The following is a 21,241-nucleotide window of genomic DNA, read 5'->3' as shown; positions in this document are numbered from 1 at the left end:
AAACTTTTCCTACTTTTGACCTCCTGCAAAATGTAGCTACTACTCTATGTGTTACCCAGAAACTGTTTCTCTGTGTGAGTAGTCTTACATTCTTTCCTGTTTTCTGTCCTAACTTGAAAGGAGGTTAAGCTTTCAAGACTCTTAGTGACTTCTCCACTGGGCAGAACCATGGACAGCGCATAGTTCTAGTTAAATCGGAAGCACACCACGGGCTATCCTAGCATTTAGCAGACCTTTAACCATTGTTGCATGGCTAGATGGATGGGTGGTTGATGAATTTATGGAGGGGTTGATGGATGAATGATGGATGGATTGATGAATGCATTGATGGATAGATAGATTGATAGATAGGTGATAGATGAATTGATGGATGGATAATGGATGGATTGATGGATGGGTGATGGATGGTCAGACAGGTAACTCAGTTGTCATTTAGAATAGAGGTTGGCTTTGCTGACATTTATGCTTAAGCATCTTGGAGAGGCAAGTGCTCAAGGGAATGCTTGAGTTTGAGTATATAAAGCATCTTTTCCCTGAAACGAACATGCTAGTAAACACATTAAAAGCCTCTGCTAATGAGAAGCCTGATCCTGGGGAAAAGAGGAGGAGGAGGAGGAGGAGGAGGAGGAGGAGGAGGAGGAGGAGGAGGAGGAGGAGGAGGAGGAGGAGGAAGAAGAGGAAGGAGGAGGGGGGAGAAGGGGGAAAGGGGAAGGGGAAGGAGAGGTAAAAGCAGACTCCAATGGAAGAGAACCAGGGCTGATGTCTCTCCAGAAGTCATCTCTGCTTGATTTCACCCAGCTATTTCTTTCTTTATTTTTGTTTCTGAGATTCTAATATAATTACAACATTTCTCTTTCCTTTTATTCCTTTTATACCCTCGCATATACTTCTCATTCACTTCCAAATTTATGACCTTTATTTCCTTAATTGTTATCGCATATATATATATAAATATTTTCCTAATATATATTACTAAATACATATATGTATACACCATATATACATATATTCATATATATGATATTCCTAAATATATATGTATGTATTTCTAAATATAGCCTGTTCAGTTTCAGTCTGTATTGTGCTATCTGTATGCATGTTTTTGGAGCTGACTATTTAGCATTGAACATCCAAGTGATGTTTTTGGCCCCTAGGGAGGACCACCTCCCCAACTTCCAGCTTCTCTCAGTTGCCTATAATTCTCTGTGGGTTGAGGCTCAGGGCCTTTCCCCTATTCACTTTGGTGTTCTATTGGTTTCGTCCTTGTTCAGTCATGTTAATGAAACTTTATGGGTGGCGCTTCTGACATTACATGGAGACACAGCCTCACAGCAAACTCTCTCCCTGGCTGTTTATATTCCTTTGTTCCTCAGCCTTGTGTCATTTATGAGCTTAGCATGTATGCCCTGCTTTTGTGTAAATCTTATTGCTATGCAATTGTCTTTGGTTCTTTTATATATACCAAGGCAATAAGCCTCTTGCGTTTTAAGCACTTTGGTTTTTTTTATATATACTGAGGCTTACTGCATTTTGATTTGTAAGATAATCTACCTCTGTCTGTTCAGTACATCTCCTTTGTTCTGCCCTGTGGAAAAAGTCTGCTACTTACAATTAGAAAAAAAAAAAGAAAAAATAATTTTAAAATACTCCTTTAGAGAAATTTCTTCTAAGGGTTGCATCTTTGATACAAACAAAAAATAATATACAACCTTGCTGTGCCTAGGAACAGCATTGTAACTGGCCCACCAGGCTCCATAGTGCTTGATATGAATGGGTAGTGCAATATAACTGACCTACCAGGCCCCACAGTACTTTAAGCACCTTCTGTCACTTCTATGTCCAAGAAAGGAAGAGGGGTTTAAATTTTTATTACTAAAGACTATAGTTCACAAATCAATAACTTGCTCTTTTTCCCCCCTTAGGGTCCTAAAGGCACAGCAGGGCAACCCATCTATTCCGTATGTATCTCTTTATTCATGAAAACAAAACCACTTCCAGTTCCTTGGGAACTAAACGCATCCACCAGAAGGTCTCTATACTCACGTTTATTCTTTCTCTTTCAAACTTTCCAGCCCTGTGAGCTGATCCAGTTCCTGAGGAACCATAGTCGTGAGTATCTGGGTGTTATAAGCAAGAACGTCGGTGGTTAGTGAGAACTTGGGTCTGGGTGTAGAATGGGTCTGTGGAATCAGAAGACTGAAGTCTTTGATGAGGAACCTCTGTAATAGTTTTGCCTTGAGACTGGAGGGACATCTCATACCCAAGGTAAAAGGAAAGGCATAAAAGCCCAAGGACACATGAATTAGCTTTATTGTGATGGCATTTTATATATATATATATATATATATATATATATATATGAATTATCATTATTAATATAACAATTATGAGCAAAATGATGGATGGCAAAGTACTCAAGGGATGGACCCAGGGATATAGATTTAGTTGGTTAATTATTTAACTATTTAGATATTGAAGTCATTTGTGTGGGTCATTCTTGACATCATAGAGATCATGATGTTCCCAAGGCTGTGAAACTAGAGAGATAGAAACTGAAGGGATGAACACATGAATGTGAGAAAGAAGGGTCAAGTTGCACAGAATGGAATCCCAAATCTTCAAAGAAGAGAGTTGACAGATCTGAGGGGTTGGGGGGGAGATGGCTCAGTATCTGGAAGCACTTGAGTATTGAGTTTGAGTCCCTAGCATCCACATAAAAAATAGCTAGGCACTTCCTTGTGTACATAGTATGCACATAGAAGGGGACACTACAGTGTGTACATCTGTAGTTCCAGCACTGGGGAGTTTAGAGAAAGAAGATCATAGAGCTAGCTGCTGGCTATTGAGCTATGCAAAAAAAAAAAAAAAAAAAAAAAAAAAAAAAAAAAAAAAAAAGGTGAGCTCTAGGTTCAACAGAGACTTATTCCCAAGGAAGAAGGGATGCTTCCATTTCTGACTTCTTCATGCACATGGGTTAGTGTACCTGCACAAATGCATGCATGGTGGGAGGGACAGTATGAAAGACTTTGAGAGTTAGAAGTCAAGACAGCACAGGAGAGGAGGCCAAGAGGAGTGGTAACAGGGGAAATGAGTGATTGAGTTTTCTAGGCATTGCCAGCCTTCTCATGGAGACCAAATGTCTTCCTTGGGAAGACCCAGGGTCAGTGAAGGGTAGTCCCTGGAGAGTTTGATATTTGGAAGGATTTGTTTTCTAGCATTGAATGAAATGATTCAGCCAGTATTACCTGGAGAACGGGTAGGTGGGTTGTATAATCTGATAGAGTGTTGAGTGGGTTAGCACTCAGCTCCTGCTTGTAAAGATAAAAGTTGGGTGGCAGACCTTCATGGGTTGGTAAAAGGCATCACCAAGGCTAGCTTGAAGTTGAACCCTGATCTCACATGTGTGGATCCCCTGTCCTGCACCAGCTCTCTTTCACCCAGGGACTAGAGACAAGTTCTAAACTGGTAGTTGGGACCCTCCACTGAGAACAAAATTAATCTAGGAGTGTAAGGGGCAGGCAGAAGGTGACTAATAATAGAACTGGAGGCTCAAAGTGTTTTGAGCAATGGCATATAAAAAGAATTTTAGGAAAATAAGCTCACTAAATAATATGAAGTGATTTCTCCCAGAGTCACCTCATGGATTCAAAATCAATACATAGAGAGATATTTTCAGCTCTGAGATTCGGAGAAGGTTGTAGGTTATGTGTCTGATGTCATCAGCTGTCTGATGGTTGGGGGCATCTTAGTGACCACAGTATTAAGACAAATAAAAGATGTTAGCATGACTGCTACAAGGGCTCACACGCCAGGATGGAAGGCGGCTTGTTACCAGTGCTAATGAACTTAAAAAAAAAGATTGGAATGATTCATTTGCTTCCTAGGAATTGAGTCAACTGAACATGGAAACTGTCAAGCCTGTGGTTTGTTTATTAAAGATTTTTCAGCACTTTCCTTGATGTACCTGAGATTTATAGTGAGGCCAGATGCTACCCTGCTCACAGAAATTCTTGGGAAAACTGCTGGAAGTTAAAAAACAAAACAAAACAAAACAAAAACCAGTTGTATTTTAAATCAGAGACAAAGGTTCATTTGAAAATCCCTGCCCTCTGTGGTTCTACAAATAGAGAATCCCAAGGCATTCATCAGGAAAAAAAAATCAGACCCCATATTTTAGCCTTGTGCAGTAGAATGAGTCTCTGAAGGCTCTAAGACAAGAGACAAAGCAAATTGGATTTCAGCTCTCTGGCCATTTAATCAGAGCCAGATCTATTCTGCTTCTTCAAGTCACCAGCATTTCAACTTCAGCTATAATTCTGCTGAAGCTGGCTGGCTCTGGTTCACAAGGGGAAATGGGCAGAGATGCTCGCATATGAATGCAGTTGTGTGGACAGCTTCTGGTCTTCTTAACCATGTCTCCCTGTAACTTAGAAATTAGCTTCATTTTAACTGAGAATTCAAATCATCATTTGGTTAGGATTCTATTATTTAGATTATTTTTGGGGTCCATGTTTCAAAAATTATAATGTACTCATCTCTCTCTCTCTCTCTCTCTCTCTCTCTCTCAGCCTGTTGGAAAGGTGAGTCTTCTGGCTATACTGTTCTTGAAGAAATAGCTATTGTAGTTTGTTAAGACCAATTTGAAGAGAGCCCTCCTCCCCCAGGAAAAAGGGACTTCCATCCTCTATGCAGACATTCCTCTTTTGATGGTGGCTGTACCTATCAGTGTCATGTTTTCTACCTGAGCATCTGCAGTGACCACACAGTCCCTCACACTGTTGTCCTGCCTAGGACCAAGGACCAATCACAGTTTCCTCCTCATTATTGTACAGAGTAGTTCCTGTCTTTCTTGGGTGGGGGCAGGAAGAGCTGAAGGTTCAGGGAGCAGGGCTCTAATTCCTCTTTACTGTTCCTGTCATCATTGGCTTCTTGAATGTGATCAATATCCTGCCACCCTCTGACCTACATCTCTGCCTGTCATTTTACCAAGTAAAATGCATAAACCCTATTTATAACCATATATGTATGATATATGTATATTATTTATGTATATATAGGTTTATGTATATGTGTATCTCATACATATATGGTTTATACATATATTCATATATGGTTTACACATACACATTATAAACCTCTATATATTATATATATGTGTGTATGTTTAGACATTATATATATACCTATATCATACACACACACACACACACACACACACACACACACACACACACACGACACAGCCACTGAGGCCTGGGCTTTACCTTGTCTGAACCAACTTCACTGGTGTAAAGGGTATGGGAATAACTGATCCAGTGAAATCTTTTTAATAATTTTGCTTTTCATTTTCATAGAAAAGTGTCCCGTGTATCCAACAGAGCTGGTATTTGCTCTGGACCAGTCCTCTGGTACCACAGAAAGGAGATTTAATGAAACAAGAGACACCATCACTTCAATTGTCAACGACCTCAACGTCAGGGAAAACAACTGTCCTGTGGGAGCGCGGGTTGTCGTGGTTTCCTATGACTCAGACACTAGCTATCTCATACGTGGGTCTGACTACCATAGCAAAAAGCATCTCCTTCAGCTTCTTTCCCAGATAAAATATCAAGTGCCCCGGAAGGCCAGGGACATTGGCAATGCAATGAGGTTTGTGGCCCGCAATGTTTTCAAGCGGACGTTTCCGGGAACCAGCACCAGGAGAGTTGCTGTGTTTTTCAGCAATGGCCAGGCAGCCAGTAGAACACCCATCCTCACGGCCACCATGGAGTTCAGTGCCCTGGATATCAGCCTTGCAGTCTTTGCTTATAATGAAAGAGTTTTCCTTGATGAGGCGTTTGAGGTAAGAATTTCCCTTGTTTATTTTTAAGCTAGTTATGTTGGGTAAGGCAACATGAGAGTTGTGTGGAGTCGGGGGAGCAGAGGTGGATCTTTGTTACAGTTCTTAATGAGTCAGCAGAGCCAGTTTGTTTGACTCTGTTATATGCCAGGCCCTGGAGCTAGAGCTTTATGTATGTTCATGTATTCACAAAACACTGACTTGAATGCATGCGCCATCTCCATGTTAGGAGAGCTGGGGTGTTCTAGGAACAGATTCACTTCTACATAGCTACTAAATGCCTAGGCAAGGTATTAACTCAGGTCCATCTGAAATAAAGGTATGTGAGTGGGTGTTCTGCTGGCCCTGAGGGCACTCTGATGACCCTGAGGGCACTCTGCTGGCCCTGAGGGCACTCTGCTGGCCCTGTGGGCACTCTGCTGTTCCTGTGGGTGTTCTGCTGACCCTGTGGGTGCTCTGCTGGCCCTGTGGGCACTCTGCTGTTCCTGTGGGTGCTCTGCTGGCCCTGTGAACACTCTGATGACCCTGAGGGCACTCAGCTGGCCCTGTGGGCACTCTGCTGGCCCTGTGAGCACTCTGCTGGCCCTGTGAGCACTCTGATGACCCTGTGGGCACTCTGCTGGCCCTGTGGGCACTCTGCTGGCCCTGTGAGCATGCTGCTGGCCCTGTGGGTACTCGATGGCCCTGTGGGCACTCTAATGGCCCCGTGAATGCTCTGCTGATCCTCTGTTGTCTAGCACTTTTCGGAATAGCTACCTGCTTGCTCTTGTCATTGCTCAGTCAATGAGTCTTAACCTGTAGTAGAAAAAGCTCTGGGGAGCTGTGAGCCCCTAAAGTGATATGGGAATATATATATATATATATATATATATATATATATATATATATATAATTGTTCCTTCATCTTTCTTTCTTATCTAAAACAAAACAACCTACAAAAAAACGAATTTTCAAAAACTGCAGACCCTTTTTGTCTACTGTCCAGTGACTTTCAGTATACTGACTACTTGGGAAACGTGTGTGTGTGTGTGTGTGTGTGTGTGTTTGTGGGTGTGCATGTGTGTGTGTGTGTGTGTGTGTTTGTGGGTGTGCATGTGGGTGTGCGTGTGTGTTTGTGTGTGTGCATCTTTTCTCGTTTCTGATAAGAAGCAACTTAAAAAAGGAAGGGTTTATTTTGACTTACAGGCCAGTAAGAATTCAGTTTGTGTGGTGGGGAGGGTATGGTGGGAAAGCCTGAGGCAGCTGCAGTAGGGAAGAAGAGAGATGACAGAAAGTGATGATCAGCCTGCAAGCATCAAGGCTGGGCTCCAGTGACTCTTATCTTCCAGGAAGGCTCCACCTCTTAAAGATTCAACAGCTTTACAAAACAGCACTGCCAGCTGTGGGCCAAGTGTTCAAATACAGGAGCCAGTGGGGAATATCTCACATTCAAACCACAGCAGGTTCTGGAGCTGGGCGGAGTCATCTCATTGCTCAGGAGGCTATGGAGATCTCTTCATATGCATGCATTTCTATAATAAAGGGGTGCAGGTCTGCTTGCTCCTGAATCACACACACACACACACACACACACACACACACACACACACACAGAGACAGACATGGACAGACACAGATACACACACACACACACACACAGACACACATACACACACAGACAGACAAACATACATACAAGAAACACACACAGACAGACACAGACGCACATAGACATACTCAGACACAGGCACAGATACACACACAGACACAGACACAAACACAAACACATAGACACACACACACACATTTTATGGAAGTAGGAAGCACAAAGGTTTCTGATAAGAAAGATCTTAGAAGTCAAGCTCTCCTGGTTCCTGGTTTCTCTTTCCAACTTCCCTGCCTTCTGCAAAAACAAACAAACAAACAAACACAAAAAACAACAACAACAAAAAATAAGTAGCACCTCTGCTCTGAGCGCCACATCTAGTTCTAGGATAGGAGAAATCTGAAGGATGTCAAATTCAGTTTATAGTCTCTGCCGGGACCACTTCCAAACTCCATGAAGGCCTCGGCACAGAAGCACTCCCAGCTGCTCTGTGCAGAGCACTAACCCAGGCAGCTATTCCTTATCGCTCTTCTCTCACCACATAGAGCCCTTCCTACTAACTCTAGTCACATGACATGCTGGAACAATGTTTCCAGCAGTCATTGCATCTATGCCCCTGCCTCCATGCTCTTCCCTACTCAGGAGACCTCTTTCCTCTTCCCTAAGTCCTCTATGTACTTTTCAACTTTGGATTTTTTATGTGTGTTTGAAAACATTTGCTGCCATGAGAGGCTGGAGAGATGGCTCAGCAGTCAAGAGCATGCAATGCTCTTGCAGAGGACCTGAGTTTAATCCACAGCACCTGTGTTAGGAAGCTCCCAACTGTTACTCCAGTGTCACGATTGTCAGGAGCCTCTGGCTCCCGAAGGCACTTGTCATCAAGTACCCACACACAGATACACACCTACACACATAATTAACACAAAAAATATTACTCATTTCACTGATGATAAAGAGCATCCCTCGGATATAACCACTATCTCTGTGTGAAGATAAATATACGTGGGTTTGGCTACTTTTTACCCTTCTGAGCCACCTCAGACTCCTCACACAATTTTGAAATAGCTTCTTTTGACAAATCGATTTGAAAATATTGTCTCATCTTTTTCATCTCTGTGATCTGCCTCAATTGGAAACCAAATTTGCAGCATATACCCCCTGATGTCCCAGAAATGTTGCAAGCTTTGGATTGAGTCTCTAGACAGCTTCTCTGCTCTGTGGAGTTCCCTCCCATGAGCTGAACAGAGTGGACAGCTATTAAGTATTCAGGCATTCCCCTAAAATGCTGCAGTTTTACTCTTGCTAGAGACTCTCTGTCCATGATAGATTATTTACCCCCTTCTGTCAAATCGTTCTAATCAAGAAAGGAAGAATGCGGTTTCCCTGACCAACTTCTTACTTTAGTTACGACACCATTTCTTGGCTCCCCATACAGTGATTTCTCAGGGAAAAATGTCTGTTTGCTGCCTGCAGCTCCTCTTCTTGCATATTCTCCCTCTGCCGTCTCCTCCCTCTCCCTTCTTCTCACCTGTCTTTCCTTCTTTCTCTCTCCCTCTCTCTCCTCCTCTTTCTGTCTCCTCCTCTCTACCTCCCCCATTTCTTCCTCTTTCCTTCCTTTTGCCCCTCCCCCTTCTTTTCTCCTTTGGTTCTGTTTCTCTCCCATCTTGATATGCTGTTTAAATTGAATTCATGGACTCAAGAAATTATCTTGCTTCACCATCCTGGAAGCTGGGAGCTGAGAGCAGGCCCAGACAACAACCTGGCTCTTACATTCTCTCTTGAACAAATCCTAGTCACGGATTATTCCTGCCATTGCCCTAAAAGTGCTCTTTTTCAGTCCACAGTATTCTTACTTTCTGTGGTTCTTACACTCGGCTCACACCACTATTAGCAAAGTAAGACAGCTGTGAACCCTGCAAGTTCGTGGCAACATTTCCCTCCACTGATTCAGTGCATGTTACATGAACAAACGTCTCAGACACCAGCGACAAAGCAAAGTTGTAACTCCACCCAAGTGTAGCTTAGCAAACCAATGGGATCATCGGGCTTACAATACAGGTGCACAGATGAGTGAGGGCTGTGGTGATTTAAATTAAAATGTCTACCGTAGGCTCAGTATTTAAATCCTTGGTTGCAGCTGATGGTCCTGTTTGGTGGCCATGAAGCCTTTAGGAAGCTGTAGCCTTGCTGGAAGGAAGCTTGTCAGTGGGAACAGCTTTGAGAGACTATAGCCCTACCCACCTGTAGTTTGCTGTTTGCTGTGCATTATCTCAACATAGAGATGATTTACTTATTTTTATGTGTATGATGGCTCTACCTCACTAGAGCATAATGCAGAGACATTTTTATTTGTTCTGCTCATTTCAGTACCCCTAACAACAAAACTGTACCTATAACATTGTTGGCATCCAATACATATTTGTTGAATTCAATCCATATTTGTTGGATGCATGAATAAATGATCATAAAGCATGTGATTCAATCCTGTGAATCGATTCCTTGGTTCACAGAGTAAGTTTGTAGTCTTTAGATGTGGGGTCAAAAATGGTCAGCTGTAGAGCGATACCCAAAGTGACCAGTTTTATAAGAGTTAGAGGAGTAACATATAACTCTCATTCTAAGGCTGAAATGATTACAAGTATATTCAGACACTCAGCACTTTCCAGAAAGGCAGAGGGTGTGGCTTTCCTCATCCCTCTGTGATCTGAGGGAGGGAGAAAAACAACCCTGAACTAAGCTATGGGTTGAGGGGTTGCCTGTCACCATCTGGAAATGATATGCTCCTTTCATTGTAATAAAGGCATCTGCTTTGCATAGGACCATAAAAATAAAGGACCCCAAATTAGGTATTGACTCAAAGGATTGGCTCAACGGATTAATGAATGAACATTGCATGTTGCCCATTTTGGTGAACATTAGAGCAAAACAGTAATCAAGAAACAGATGGAATGAGAATGAGGGGTAGTCATAGGAGAGGCAATGGAGGACAGAGGTCACAAGCCCTCGTAAATTCGATGTGAGTAAATTCAACGACTCCAGTCTATTGCTATTTGAAAGAGACTTTATTGTTTGGAATTGAAAAGGTCCAGGAGACGTCAGGAAGACGAACCTTTCTGATGGAGTGCAGCAGGAATGTTCTGGTGCCACCACCTAAAGTGGCTGGTGGAAACCTATGAATAAACAGCCTCTGAAGGGCCCAGCTTTAGAAGCTGGTGATATGTGTATTCCATTGTTAAACTCAGCCCAGCTTTGCACTTATGGGAAGGGGATGTTAAGACTGGATTGAGAAACGGTTTGGCAGTTAAGAGTGCTCTCTACTCTTTCAGAGGACCTGTGTTTGCTATCCAGCATCCATGTGATGACTTGTAACCATTTGTGATTCTAATCCCAGAGGCTCTAACACCTTCTTCTGGCCCCAGGGACACCTGGCATGCATTCAGTGCATGGACAGACATGCATGCAAAGCATCCACACTCATTTTAAAAATCCTTTTCATGAAATAGGGATGCTGGTGGTGTGTGTGTGTGTGTGTGTGTGTGTGTGTGTGTGTGTGTGTGTGATACACATGGGGGAGGGGAGAATAAACCAAAGGATTACAATACAAAGTTAAAGTGACAGTGAGCATTTTTTCAAGCTTTTCCTCATGACTAGCACATAATTTCCTAATAAAGGTTTAAATTGCACGAACAACATTTGCTTCTGCTTTTCAATGCAGTTTGATGACACCGGGGCATTTCAGGTGATTCCAGTTCCTCCAGTTGGAGGGTATGAGCCACTGGAAAAGCTTCGGCGCTGCACACTTTGCTATGGTAAGATCCATGGGAAGGGCTGACTGTGCAGGAGGCCTACCTGATGCCTTCCAAGTAAGCTATTGGATTGGGCTTCAGAGAGAGAGAGTTCTGTTTATGACGGCAGGTTCTATTTTCAACTTTCCAGTTTTGGAAAGTGCACTGTCAGGACTCCAATCTTTAGTGTTTATACAGTTTCTGTAGAATGTGAAAACTGGTTTTGAATATTACCTGACTGGTGTAGTCTCTCCTGGGACAGTGCTATAGTTTGTATTGAGAGTCTCTAAACTACTGAAAATACTTTCTATGGGAGTTTGGGCGTGATTGTGGATTTCAGAGACACTCGCCACCTAAATCTGTTTTCAACATAGATCACCAATCATTAGTTGCTAGCTGCCACAACAGTCCTGGGCCATTGGCCACTTCTTGTTATTTTAAATGTGAAATAGAAGTATTGATAAGCTTATTAATTCTTGGAAGCGCTCCATGTTTTGTGCTGCTACTGAACTCACGATGCATCTCTCTGTGTTTTCAGACAAGTGTTTTCCAAATACCTGTGCAGAAGAGCCTTTCTTTCCTGAGAACTCCTACATGGATGTAGCATTCCTCTTAGACAATTCCCGTAACATTGCCAGCGATGACTTCCAAGCCGTGAAAGAGATGGTCAGCTCAGTGATTGACAGCTTCCACATCACTTCAAACCCGTCAGCCTCTGGGTCTGGTGACAGGGTTGCTTTGTTGAGCTATTCTCCATCAGAGAATTCCAGAAGGAAGGGCGGGGTGAAGACAGAGTTTGCATTTACAACCTATGACAACCGATCAGTTATGAAGAACTACATCCATACTTCCCTCCATCAGCTGAATGGAGATGCTACCATTGGTCTCGCCCTACAGTGGGCCATGGAGGGTCTCTTCCTTGGAACCCCCAATCCAAGAAAACACAAGGTCATCGTTGTGATTTCAGCTGGAGAAAACCACGAGGAGAAGGAATTTGTGAAGACGGTGGCTTTGAGGGCCAAATGTCAAGGCTATGTCATATTTGTGATTTCTCTGGGCTCCACGCAGAGAGATGAGATCGAAGAATTAGCCAGCTACCCACTTGATCACCATCTGATACAACTTGGACGAATGTACAAGCCAGATCTGAATTATATTGTAAGATTTCTGAAGCCCTTTGTATACTCAGTCAGACGTAAGTCATTGTTCAGTTATTTTCCTGTGTTTTAATGGAGCGGTATTTGGTAGTAGTATTGATAACCTAAGATCAATATCATGAGATCTATAACTAGTCCAAATATACAAATTAGGTAGTGACTGGGGGCAAAAGTGAGTACATTTCCTGAGTGGCTCCTGCCTATGCCTTGGGTATAAGATGGTGAGGCTTTGCGGTGGTAGAACAGTTCTTGCCCAAATCACAGAGTGACTGGTGGTCTCCTGCGCTGTGTTTTCTCACCCAGAAGAAGTCCTGGCAGCTCTTTGGAAAATATGCTTTGAGCATTTAAATGAGTTCGTTTCCAAATCTTGGCATCGAGTGGAGAGTGGTGGGAGGGTGTGGTGATGACCAGTCATGTGTCATGGGGATTCTAAAAACCTGGAGGCAGCTCCTGTTCAGAAGGGCTAGGGTAGAGCCGGAGACCATTGGTCGCAGGCTCTTGAGTGATGCCAGTGTTGTGGTTCACAGACCATACTTTAAGGACTCTGGCTCCAGCCCAGCATGCTGTAACGTGTTACCCTTGGGATACAAGCCAGCCCACAAAGTGACCCATGAGGTGCTAAGTTCAAAGAGAGTAAGCACTAGAAAGCTTCTTAAGAACTTGACAATGATTGCTGGAACATAAAAGTGCAGGGTCGGGCTGGAGAGATGGCTCAGCAGTTAAGAGCACCGACTGCTCTTCCGGAGGTCCTGAGTTCAATTCCCAGCAACCACATGGTGGCTCACAACCATCTGTAATGGGATCTGATGTCCTCTTCTGGTGTGTCTGAAGACAGCAATGGTGTACTCATATACATTAACTAACTAACTAACTAACTAACTAACTAAATAAATAAATGAAACAAAAAAAAGTGCAGGGTCGGTGGACCCTGTCTCATCAGAAATGAGAAAGAGTAACAGTGTCAGCCTGCCAAGGTTTAGAAACAGCACCCCATCCTGTCTGGAAATGTCTGGAACAGTTTTCTGACTCTTACTACTTGCAAGAGCTGTTAATGTAAAGTAAGTAAAAGCCAGGGATGCTATCTATAACCACTCCACTGTTTACAGGGTGGACATCCAGCCCTCTGAACAAACATAACCTAAGACTGAAATGCCAAGAAGTTTGTCGAGGAATCCTTGTGTTAGTCTGCCTAATACAGAATTAAATACTCAAGGCAATTAACTGATAAAAAGGCAAGGTTTATTTTTGGTCATGACTGTGGAGTTTACTGTCCAGAGTCAGGTAGCTGTGCTTTGTGCCTTTGGCATATCATGGCCGCAGTGTGAGGAAAACAAATTTGCCTCCATCAGAAGCCAGGAAACAGGGCAGACCAGAAGCGAAGGGGTCCCAAGGCTCTTCTAAGGGTGCACCCCAATGACCTAGGGACCTCACATTAGGCCCCACCTCCTAAAGAGTAGGGTGTCTCCCAGTAACCCGGCCCATGAATCCGAGTCTAAACTCATGGACTTCTGGGGGACATTTATCCAAACCATGGCACTGTCTTCTGGAAGATTCTGGAAAACGGAGCCGAGCTTGTTCTTTCTGGAATTCTGGTGGGTTTAGAATGAGGTTCGGCACCTTTTGTTTCCCTAGTGTTGAAAAACTGTCCCCACAGCACAGCAGGAAGTGTCTCCTATGACTCATTCAGTGGTTGAACTCTTCCCATTTTCCTGGGAATGCTACATTATTGCTTTTAAGCCTAACATGGTCTCATTTGAATGCCATAAAAAGAAATTTTAAAAAGTGCCTTCAAATACATTTTGATGCCAACATTTCAATTAAAGAATTTTATTTTATTTTATTTTTATTTTTATTTTATAGTAATTCTTTTAGCTATACATCGCCATATGTCATTCTGGTGTGTGCATACAAGGAACACCTGTGCGGTAGACTGCCAGGTCATTCCCAAACAACTTCTCATCTGAAAGAGACTCTTGCAAACACTCAAAATTTAGAATTTTGATTTCTTGACCCAGAGGCAGGGCTGTCTGTTGATTCCACATGGTATTGTCTTTTGTGCCTTCCGGATGGCTAACAATGTCAAACGTTTAAAGACTCAGAGTAACTCAGGTCTGGTCCTACAGGGCTGGGGAAGTGGCTCTGCAACAGAACCACGCTCCCTGCCTTCCTGAATAAGGAACGCACTTCATCTGTTGGTGTTAACTGGCTGCTTTTGCATTTTCTGGTCCTTTAAGAACATTTTCCCCCTGAAGTGCCAGCCCCAGTTCTGGGCATTTTGGCTTTTCTGTATACAGAAGTAACAGCTGTGACATGATTTTTCCTTCCGCCCATAGCTACTGTCAAAGGAACTAATCAGAGACACAGTCTCATTTTAGACAAATAGAAAATAAAAGTGTATCCTAGAACCAGAGAAATGAAACTACAGAGATTCTTTGAGATGCTTTTATGCTTGAGTCTTAGATCTTCAATAACCAAGGGACTTGTTTCATCAAAATTTGTTTTCCTGCATGAGAGGAAAAATTATAGTCCTTGGGACACTATACAGCTTATAGACAGTACAGAAAGAGTTTAAAGAGATATATTATGTTGGCAGTAAGTTAAAATCCTTTCTGCAGCCCCTTTTCTTGTTTATTGATGCAGAAGCAAAGAAATAATATCATGTAATAAGACATCAAGTTTTCTATGTTTGAGCTGGTAGTTTAAGTCTGGGAGAAAAAGCCAATGAGAATCAGAATAGACTGTCTTTCAGATTTTGTTAGCTTGGGCATGCAGCACTCCTCATGTATTCCTGCATTACAATTAACCCACCCCTCAAGGGTTAACCTTGAGCATATTCCCATGATCCTTGTCACTCTTTGGCTCCTGAAATCCTCAGAAACTGAAGTTTCTAGTTATCAGTATTTTCACCCGTGGCCAAATGCTTTTGAAATGTGTTACTAATGTTTTATTGCCTTGAGAGGATTCCTGTTGGGCTTCTCTTTGCCTAGAAAACCCAATTTCTAGTTTGGAAATCAAACTATAACTTTGTTCCCTCCGTAGGTGGATTTAATCAGTACCCGCCACCAATGCTGAAGGATGACTGTGGGCGTGTTGATTTAGAGAGGGGAGATGCACTGAGCCATGGCCTCCGGTGGGTAGCCTAGCCTAGCTAAGCGTTTATGTTTACAAGTGCTTGTTAATTAACTGATGGGTGTGTGACTGGCTGATGGCAGGTTTTTAGGCAAAGGAATCTAACAAGGTCTCTGAGGTAAAGGCTCTTCATGGATTCTACTTTCCACAGCATCGGCCACACACCAGTATGCTTTCCAGTTTGAAGTCTTTTTTTTTTTTTTTTTTTTTTTTTTTTTTTTTTTTTTAATGAAACTGTGAATTTCATTAAATCTTCCCTTTAGAGGCATAAGTGTCTGATAAACTTTAACCCTAAAAAACAAACAAACAAAAGTTCACAGTTAATCTTAAACTTCAGCTGCCCAGAGCCGGAGGCTCTGAGTTCTTGTTGCACTGGACTGACCTTGTGTGGGCCACACCCTTTCACCTGCCTGGTTTCTGATCAGCTGCCTGGACTCCCATTCCTTCCCATAAGTCCCATTTATACTTAATGGTCCTGACTAAAGCGGCCTCCTCTGTGAAACTGATTCTTACCCCACACCATGTTCACAACCCACAGCCTGAGCATGGGGATGTACTCCCATAACCCTAGTTCCCTGGAGGTGGAGGCAGGAGAATTGTGAGTTCAAGGCCAATCTGGGCTACTTAGAAAGACCATGTCTTAAACAACAAAAACAAAAAACCCAATAGACAGTGCTCTTTCTGAACCCGTTGTACCTCTTCTAAGGTACTGTGGCAGCTTACTCCAGTGTCTCATCTCACTAAATCTAGATCTGCATCTGAGTTTTTATTTTGACCTCAGAGCATCCCACAGAAGATCTTACAGTACAATTGCACATGCAAACAATTTTCATTCATGTTGTATCTTGAGTACAAATATAACAATTGGTTGAATCTGGTCCCTCAAATACTGTGAGCATAGCCCTTATCGGTTGCTTTTAGCTGGAGCCTCACTGAGCTTGGATCCCTGGCCAAAACTGGTCTGGGTGCAGCATAGTTACTCCCTTATCTGAATACATTAAGCAAGATAGCTTCTCAGAAGAAGATATGGCTTCTTCCAGGTATCTGGAAGCATGTGCATACTCCTTTAATGCTGGATTCCATTTATTTGATAGTTTAGCAAGGACATGTCTGGCAGCAAACCCCTTGGAAAGACAGGGAAACTTTAATGACCAGTTGAATAGCTTCCCTCGAATAACCCACAGACTCTTTTAAGAGGAGCTGCAGACAAGATACATTGTTACTTACACATGTACAAACACAAGCCCAGCTGTAAATATAATGCTTGCAATTCTTTTTCTTTTGCAACTACTAAACCCAAACAACTTTACACATCAAATCTAAACAATCAAACAAAACAATGCCATGCTGACTTCATGCAGTGAGTGCTTTTGGTTTTCTAAAACTGGACATTTGAAGACCAAAAATGTATACATGCTGCAGATGCACTTGGGCTCGCTGGCTTCGGTTGTTGCCTGATAGCCTGGCTTCTCACCACAGACTCACACACACACACACACACACACACACACACACACACAAATACAAGATATCTATGCAGTGTGTCATTTGGCCTTTGTGTGTTGTGACAGTATTACTTCATAGGTTGCATCTATCTGTTCTGCCTCACAGCTAAATAATAATAATAATAATAATAATAATAATAAAAATAAATAAATAAATAAATAATACTTCTGGGTCCCAATACTAGTATTAAATGCAACTGCCAATACTAAATTAAAAGTGACATTGTCAAGAACATGCTTGTGTTTATTTTCTGTTATCATCTAAATAAAAACTTACTTCTAAAACATCACAAAGAACCCTAAACCTGCCCATCTAAATGCTAGCCCCATTCCAAGGGTCTCGTTTGTAGCCTCCTTCCTCTCAGAACAGGGCTTTGTCTATTAAATGACTATTTTCTATGGTAACTGGTATCAGTCTGAGGTATAATAAGGTTTTCCCAGGGGCTGCTTGATGGATGACTTCCGCATAATTTATTGACAATTCTATGCAAATCAGTCTTGGCTTAGCCCAAGGGGATATAAGGTTATATAAGTGAGCTCGAGGAAATTAATTTAGAATTTTCCAGCACCCAGTTTTTTCTTTCTCCGTGTATGTATGTGTATGCACATGGATATTCATGCGTGTGGGTGCTGTGTATATGTGTGTATGGGGAGGCTAGAAGACAACCTTGGCTGTTTTCTTCAGGTATCATCCTCCTTTATTTGGGGTTTGTTTTTGAGTCAGGGTCTCTCACTGGCTTGAGCTCACTAAGTAGGCTGTGCTGGCTGACTGGAGAACCCCAGGAGTCCACTCAGCTTTTTCTCCTAGTTCCTGGATTCCAAGCAAATGCTACTATGGGGCTTCGTGGGGACCAAACTCAGGTCTTAATGCTTGCAAACCAAGTCCTTTACCAAGTGAGCTATCGCCACGTATTCTTTTAATAAATAACTAAAGAACCATATTACAATGTTTGGATAATTTATCTGCATCTTTCCAACTTATTTGGACTCAGCTGAAACTTACCTTTTCCTCCTCTAGATTGACTGCTAAGCTGCGTGAGATCTCTGCAAGCAAGAACAGTCTGGCTGGCCAAGAGCTGAATGCTGGGAAAGACTTGTCTTTTGTGTTGGAGGATCATGGAGGTGGCAGTTTGGTTTACATTCCAAACCAAATGCTAGAGCCACATACGTTAGTGAGCCACCATGGAAGTGACCAGGAATCTGTAGCAATGGCAAGTCTCACTTCTGGTAAGAACACGAACCAATGATAGAATATTTCCAGTCATCCAGAGCCTTGTCTTTTAATGCTAGCATAGAATTAAATAAATTGAGGCTGGCCTCTGAAGCAATTTGGGATGACGGGTTCAGTGACAATTATCACAACAGAAGTAGTAGCGGGTGATGGGTAGTGGGTGATGGGTACAGCCATGGGAATCACTGTGCAAGGTCTCAGAAAAGCAGAGGACAGGAAAGGGGAGGGGATGGGGAGAGGGGAAGGGGGAGAGGGAGAGACAGAGAGACAGAGAGACAGAGAGAGACAGACAGGGAGAGAGAGACCTGACCAGTTTTACCAATGCATCCTGTGTGGTTGGTAATGGCTCCAGGATCACTTACAAATGATGAAGTGCATTCATTTACCAAACCTGAAAACACCATAAACTGCATCATTATTTTGGAGAGTTGTTTTCAAATAATTTTGGTGATACAGTTCTGGTATTTAAATTTTCTTTCAATTTAATTTTTAAAGCTTGCTTATAATAAACCCACCTAGAAACATAAAGCACAGAATAACTTTATTAAAACCAAAGGGCAAGATTGCAGGAGCTTTGGGTGTAGTGACTATCAAAGGAGGCAGGGCTTTTCTTCAGGAAGCAGGCCTTTCCTGCTGACTCTTGTTTCTGAGCACAAAATCTAAGAACCACCTAGAAAAATCAAGGCCAGGAGGAACATTTGTCCTATCTTCAGGGGAAAGGAAGGAATCTGTTTTAAAGTTATTTCTCCTTAACCGAGAAGAGGTTCTTACACCAAAAAATAAGAGGATTATAAGGGTTTCTGTTTCCCCTTGGCTCATTAATGGCATGCAGTAGTGTGCACCAACTGTGCCTGCCTCCCCTGCTTTCCTGGCCCTGGAACCCTTTAGCCAATGACCTCACCAGACAGAGGGGAGGACAGGCCTTGGCTACTGGTGTGAGATGGAAAGGTTCATAAAGTTCTGCCAAGTTCTCTGCAGATAAGCATGCTCGAACACAGTGGAATTGTCATTTCTGGGGCCGTCTGTAAGTTAGGCCAACAGGCTGCATTTTCTTTTCTTATCGAAATTCTGCAGAATTCACCATTGCAGGAAGGACTTTTTGTAGCCCCGGGAGTTTTTCTTCTTGTTTACTTATAAAGATTAAATTTGTATAGCGCTTTAATTTGTTGTGAACCATGCAAACTATTCCATTTTTTTTTCAAAAACCTTGTGAGATTGTCATATATTAGCATGATACTTTGTAGAGAGGAACTGAGACATGGAGAAGAGCCGGGGTCACTGAATTAACAGCAGGCAGAAATGAGACTCAGACCCCTCAGACCTGTCTGTAACCACGGCTCTGCAATGCCCACTGGAGGAAAAGGAAGACCAGTTTTATTAATGTCATGCCATACTTCTGTCAGAAGGAATACCAATAGATTGAAAACAACTTTCTTTAATCTAAGGTCCCTGAGCCTTTCTCGACCTGGTTAGTATATACTTTATGATTTCTGTTTGATGACTCCTTCTTCTGAAGGAGTCAGCCATGGTGACACATTTGGGATTAGATTCTGTCTCTACTCCTAGGCTTTCATTTTTTTTGGCAAAATCACTGGACATCTCCAAGCTTGGGTCTGCTCAGGTGTGAGGTGGGAGCAGTGGTAATCCAAGTCTCTTGCTAAAAGGAAGATTTGATGAGAGAAGGTTCCTGGAGACCAAAAATGGATGGAATACTCAGTTTAGTACCAGGAAGCAGAAACAAAAGAAAGCATTGCTAATGTTTTAGAATGCTGAGAAAATGTGGAACTTTAACACTACCAGCTATAGGGGGCTCTAGGGGCTGCTCAGTAGTTAAGAGCTTGCTGTGTGACGGGTCAGAGGACCTGGGCTTTGTTCTCAGCATCACATGGTGGTTCATAATCATCCAGTTCCAGGGGATCCTATACCTTCTTTTGGCCTCTTTGAGCACCAGGCATGCAGATGATACATAAGCATGCATGCAGGAACACATACACACACACACACACACACACACACACACACAAAGATAACACACACACCATTTTTTTATTTTTTATTTTTTGGGGGGTTTTTGGTTTATTTTATTTATTTATTTATTTATTTATTTATTTTTGAGACAGGGTTTCTCTGTGTAGCCCTGCCTGTCCTGGAACTCACTCTGTAGACCAGGCTAACCTCGAACTCAGAAATCCGCCTGCCTCTGCCTCCCAAGTGCTGGGAACACACCATTTTTTAAAAAAGAAAAATATCAGGTATTGTTCACATGAAAAGAACTCAATACATAAATTAGCTTCATAGCTTATTAAAAAAAAAGACTAAGATGTGAAGTGATGGCACTTGCCTTTAATCCCAACACTCGGGAGGCAGAGGTAGGCAGATCTCTGAGTTTAAGGCCAGCCTGGTCTATATATCAAGTTCTAAGACAGCCAGGGCTATACAGAAAAAACCTGTCTTGAAAAGCAAGCAAGCAAGCAAACAAACAAACAAAAAAGCAAAACAATACAAAGCAACAATAACAATAAGCCCCAAAGAAGATAAAAGGAAATGAAAAACCCATGGCTAATTTTGTCATTGGTTTAATTCCAAAATAACCCACTAGATAACTAGATAAATAACTCACAAGTGTCTATGAGATTTCCCACAAGTGTCATGACACACAACCGTACTGATTCGGCACACACATCTGGTCCAGGGGGCTCATGCTCAGTAGATGCTCCCTGCTCCCCAAATTTCCCTTCCACCCCACCCCCATCCCCACTTGGCTCTACGCTGTACATCTTTGGTTAAAGTTGGGCTTATCTCTGGGGTGTACTTCCTGGGAACCCTGACCACATCATTCATCCCATCCAAGTCTTGTGTGTCATAGTAAGCCAGATATCAGCCTCTGCCCTTTTAACTCAGTTCTTCCATGGAACTGAAGGCAAGAATTTAGTTACGTTGACATTTTTGAGAGAACGTTGAGCATTGCTGCAAGCTGTGTGAGTGGGTTTTTCTTTTTAGGCTCCTGCCA

General features: G+C 42.5%; 1 protein-coding gene across 1 annotated transcript in view; it reads left to right on the top strand.

Moving 5' to 3' along the window:
* The window catches only part of Col6a5 (collagen type VI alpha 5 chain), a 100,140-nt gene that overhangs the window by 65,688 nt on the left and 13,211 nt on the right, over positions 1 to 21,241 (top strand). Inside the window, exons 30-37 of the mRNA XM_034484273.2 lie at positions 1,923 to 1,958; positions 2,073 to 2,109; positions 4,569 to 4,580; positions 5,355 to 5,842; positions 11,140 to 11,233; positions 11,748 to 12,404; positions 15,406 to 15,496; positions 18,019 to 18,227. Coding sequence (XP_034340164.1) covers positions 1,923 to 1,958; positions 2,073 to 2,109; positions 4,569 to 4,580; positions 5,355 to 5,842; positions 11,140 to 11,233; positions 11,748 to 12,404; positions 15,406 to 15,496; positions 18,019 to 18,227 — 1,624 coding nt within the window. The remainder of the gene's footprint in view (positions 1 to 1,922; positions 1,959 to 2,072; positions 2,110 to 4,568; positions 4,581 to 5,354; positions 5,843 to 11,139; positions 11,234 to 11,747; positions 12,405 to 15,405; positions 15,497 to 18,018; positions 18,228 to 21,241) is intronic.

The sequence above is a fragment of the Arvicanthis niloticus genome, chromosome 21 (genome assembly GCF_011762505.2).
Source record: "Arvicanthis niloticus isolate mArvNil1 chromosome 21, mArvNil1.pat.X, whole genome shotgun sequence".
Lineage (NCBI taxonomy): Eukaryota > Metazoa > Chordata > Mammalia > Rodentia > Muridae > Arvicanthis > Arvicanthis niloticus.
The sequence above is the reverse complement of the archived record's forward strand: the minus strand, read 5'-3'. Positions and strand labels throughout refer to the sequence as shown.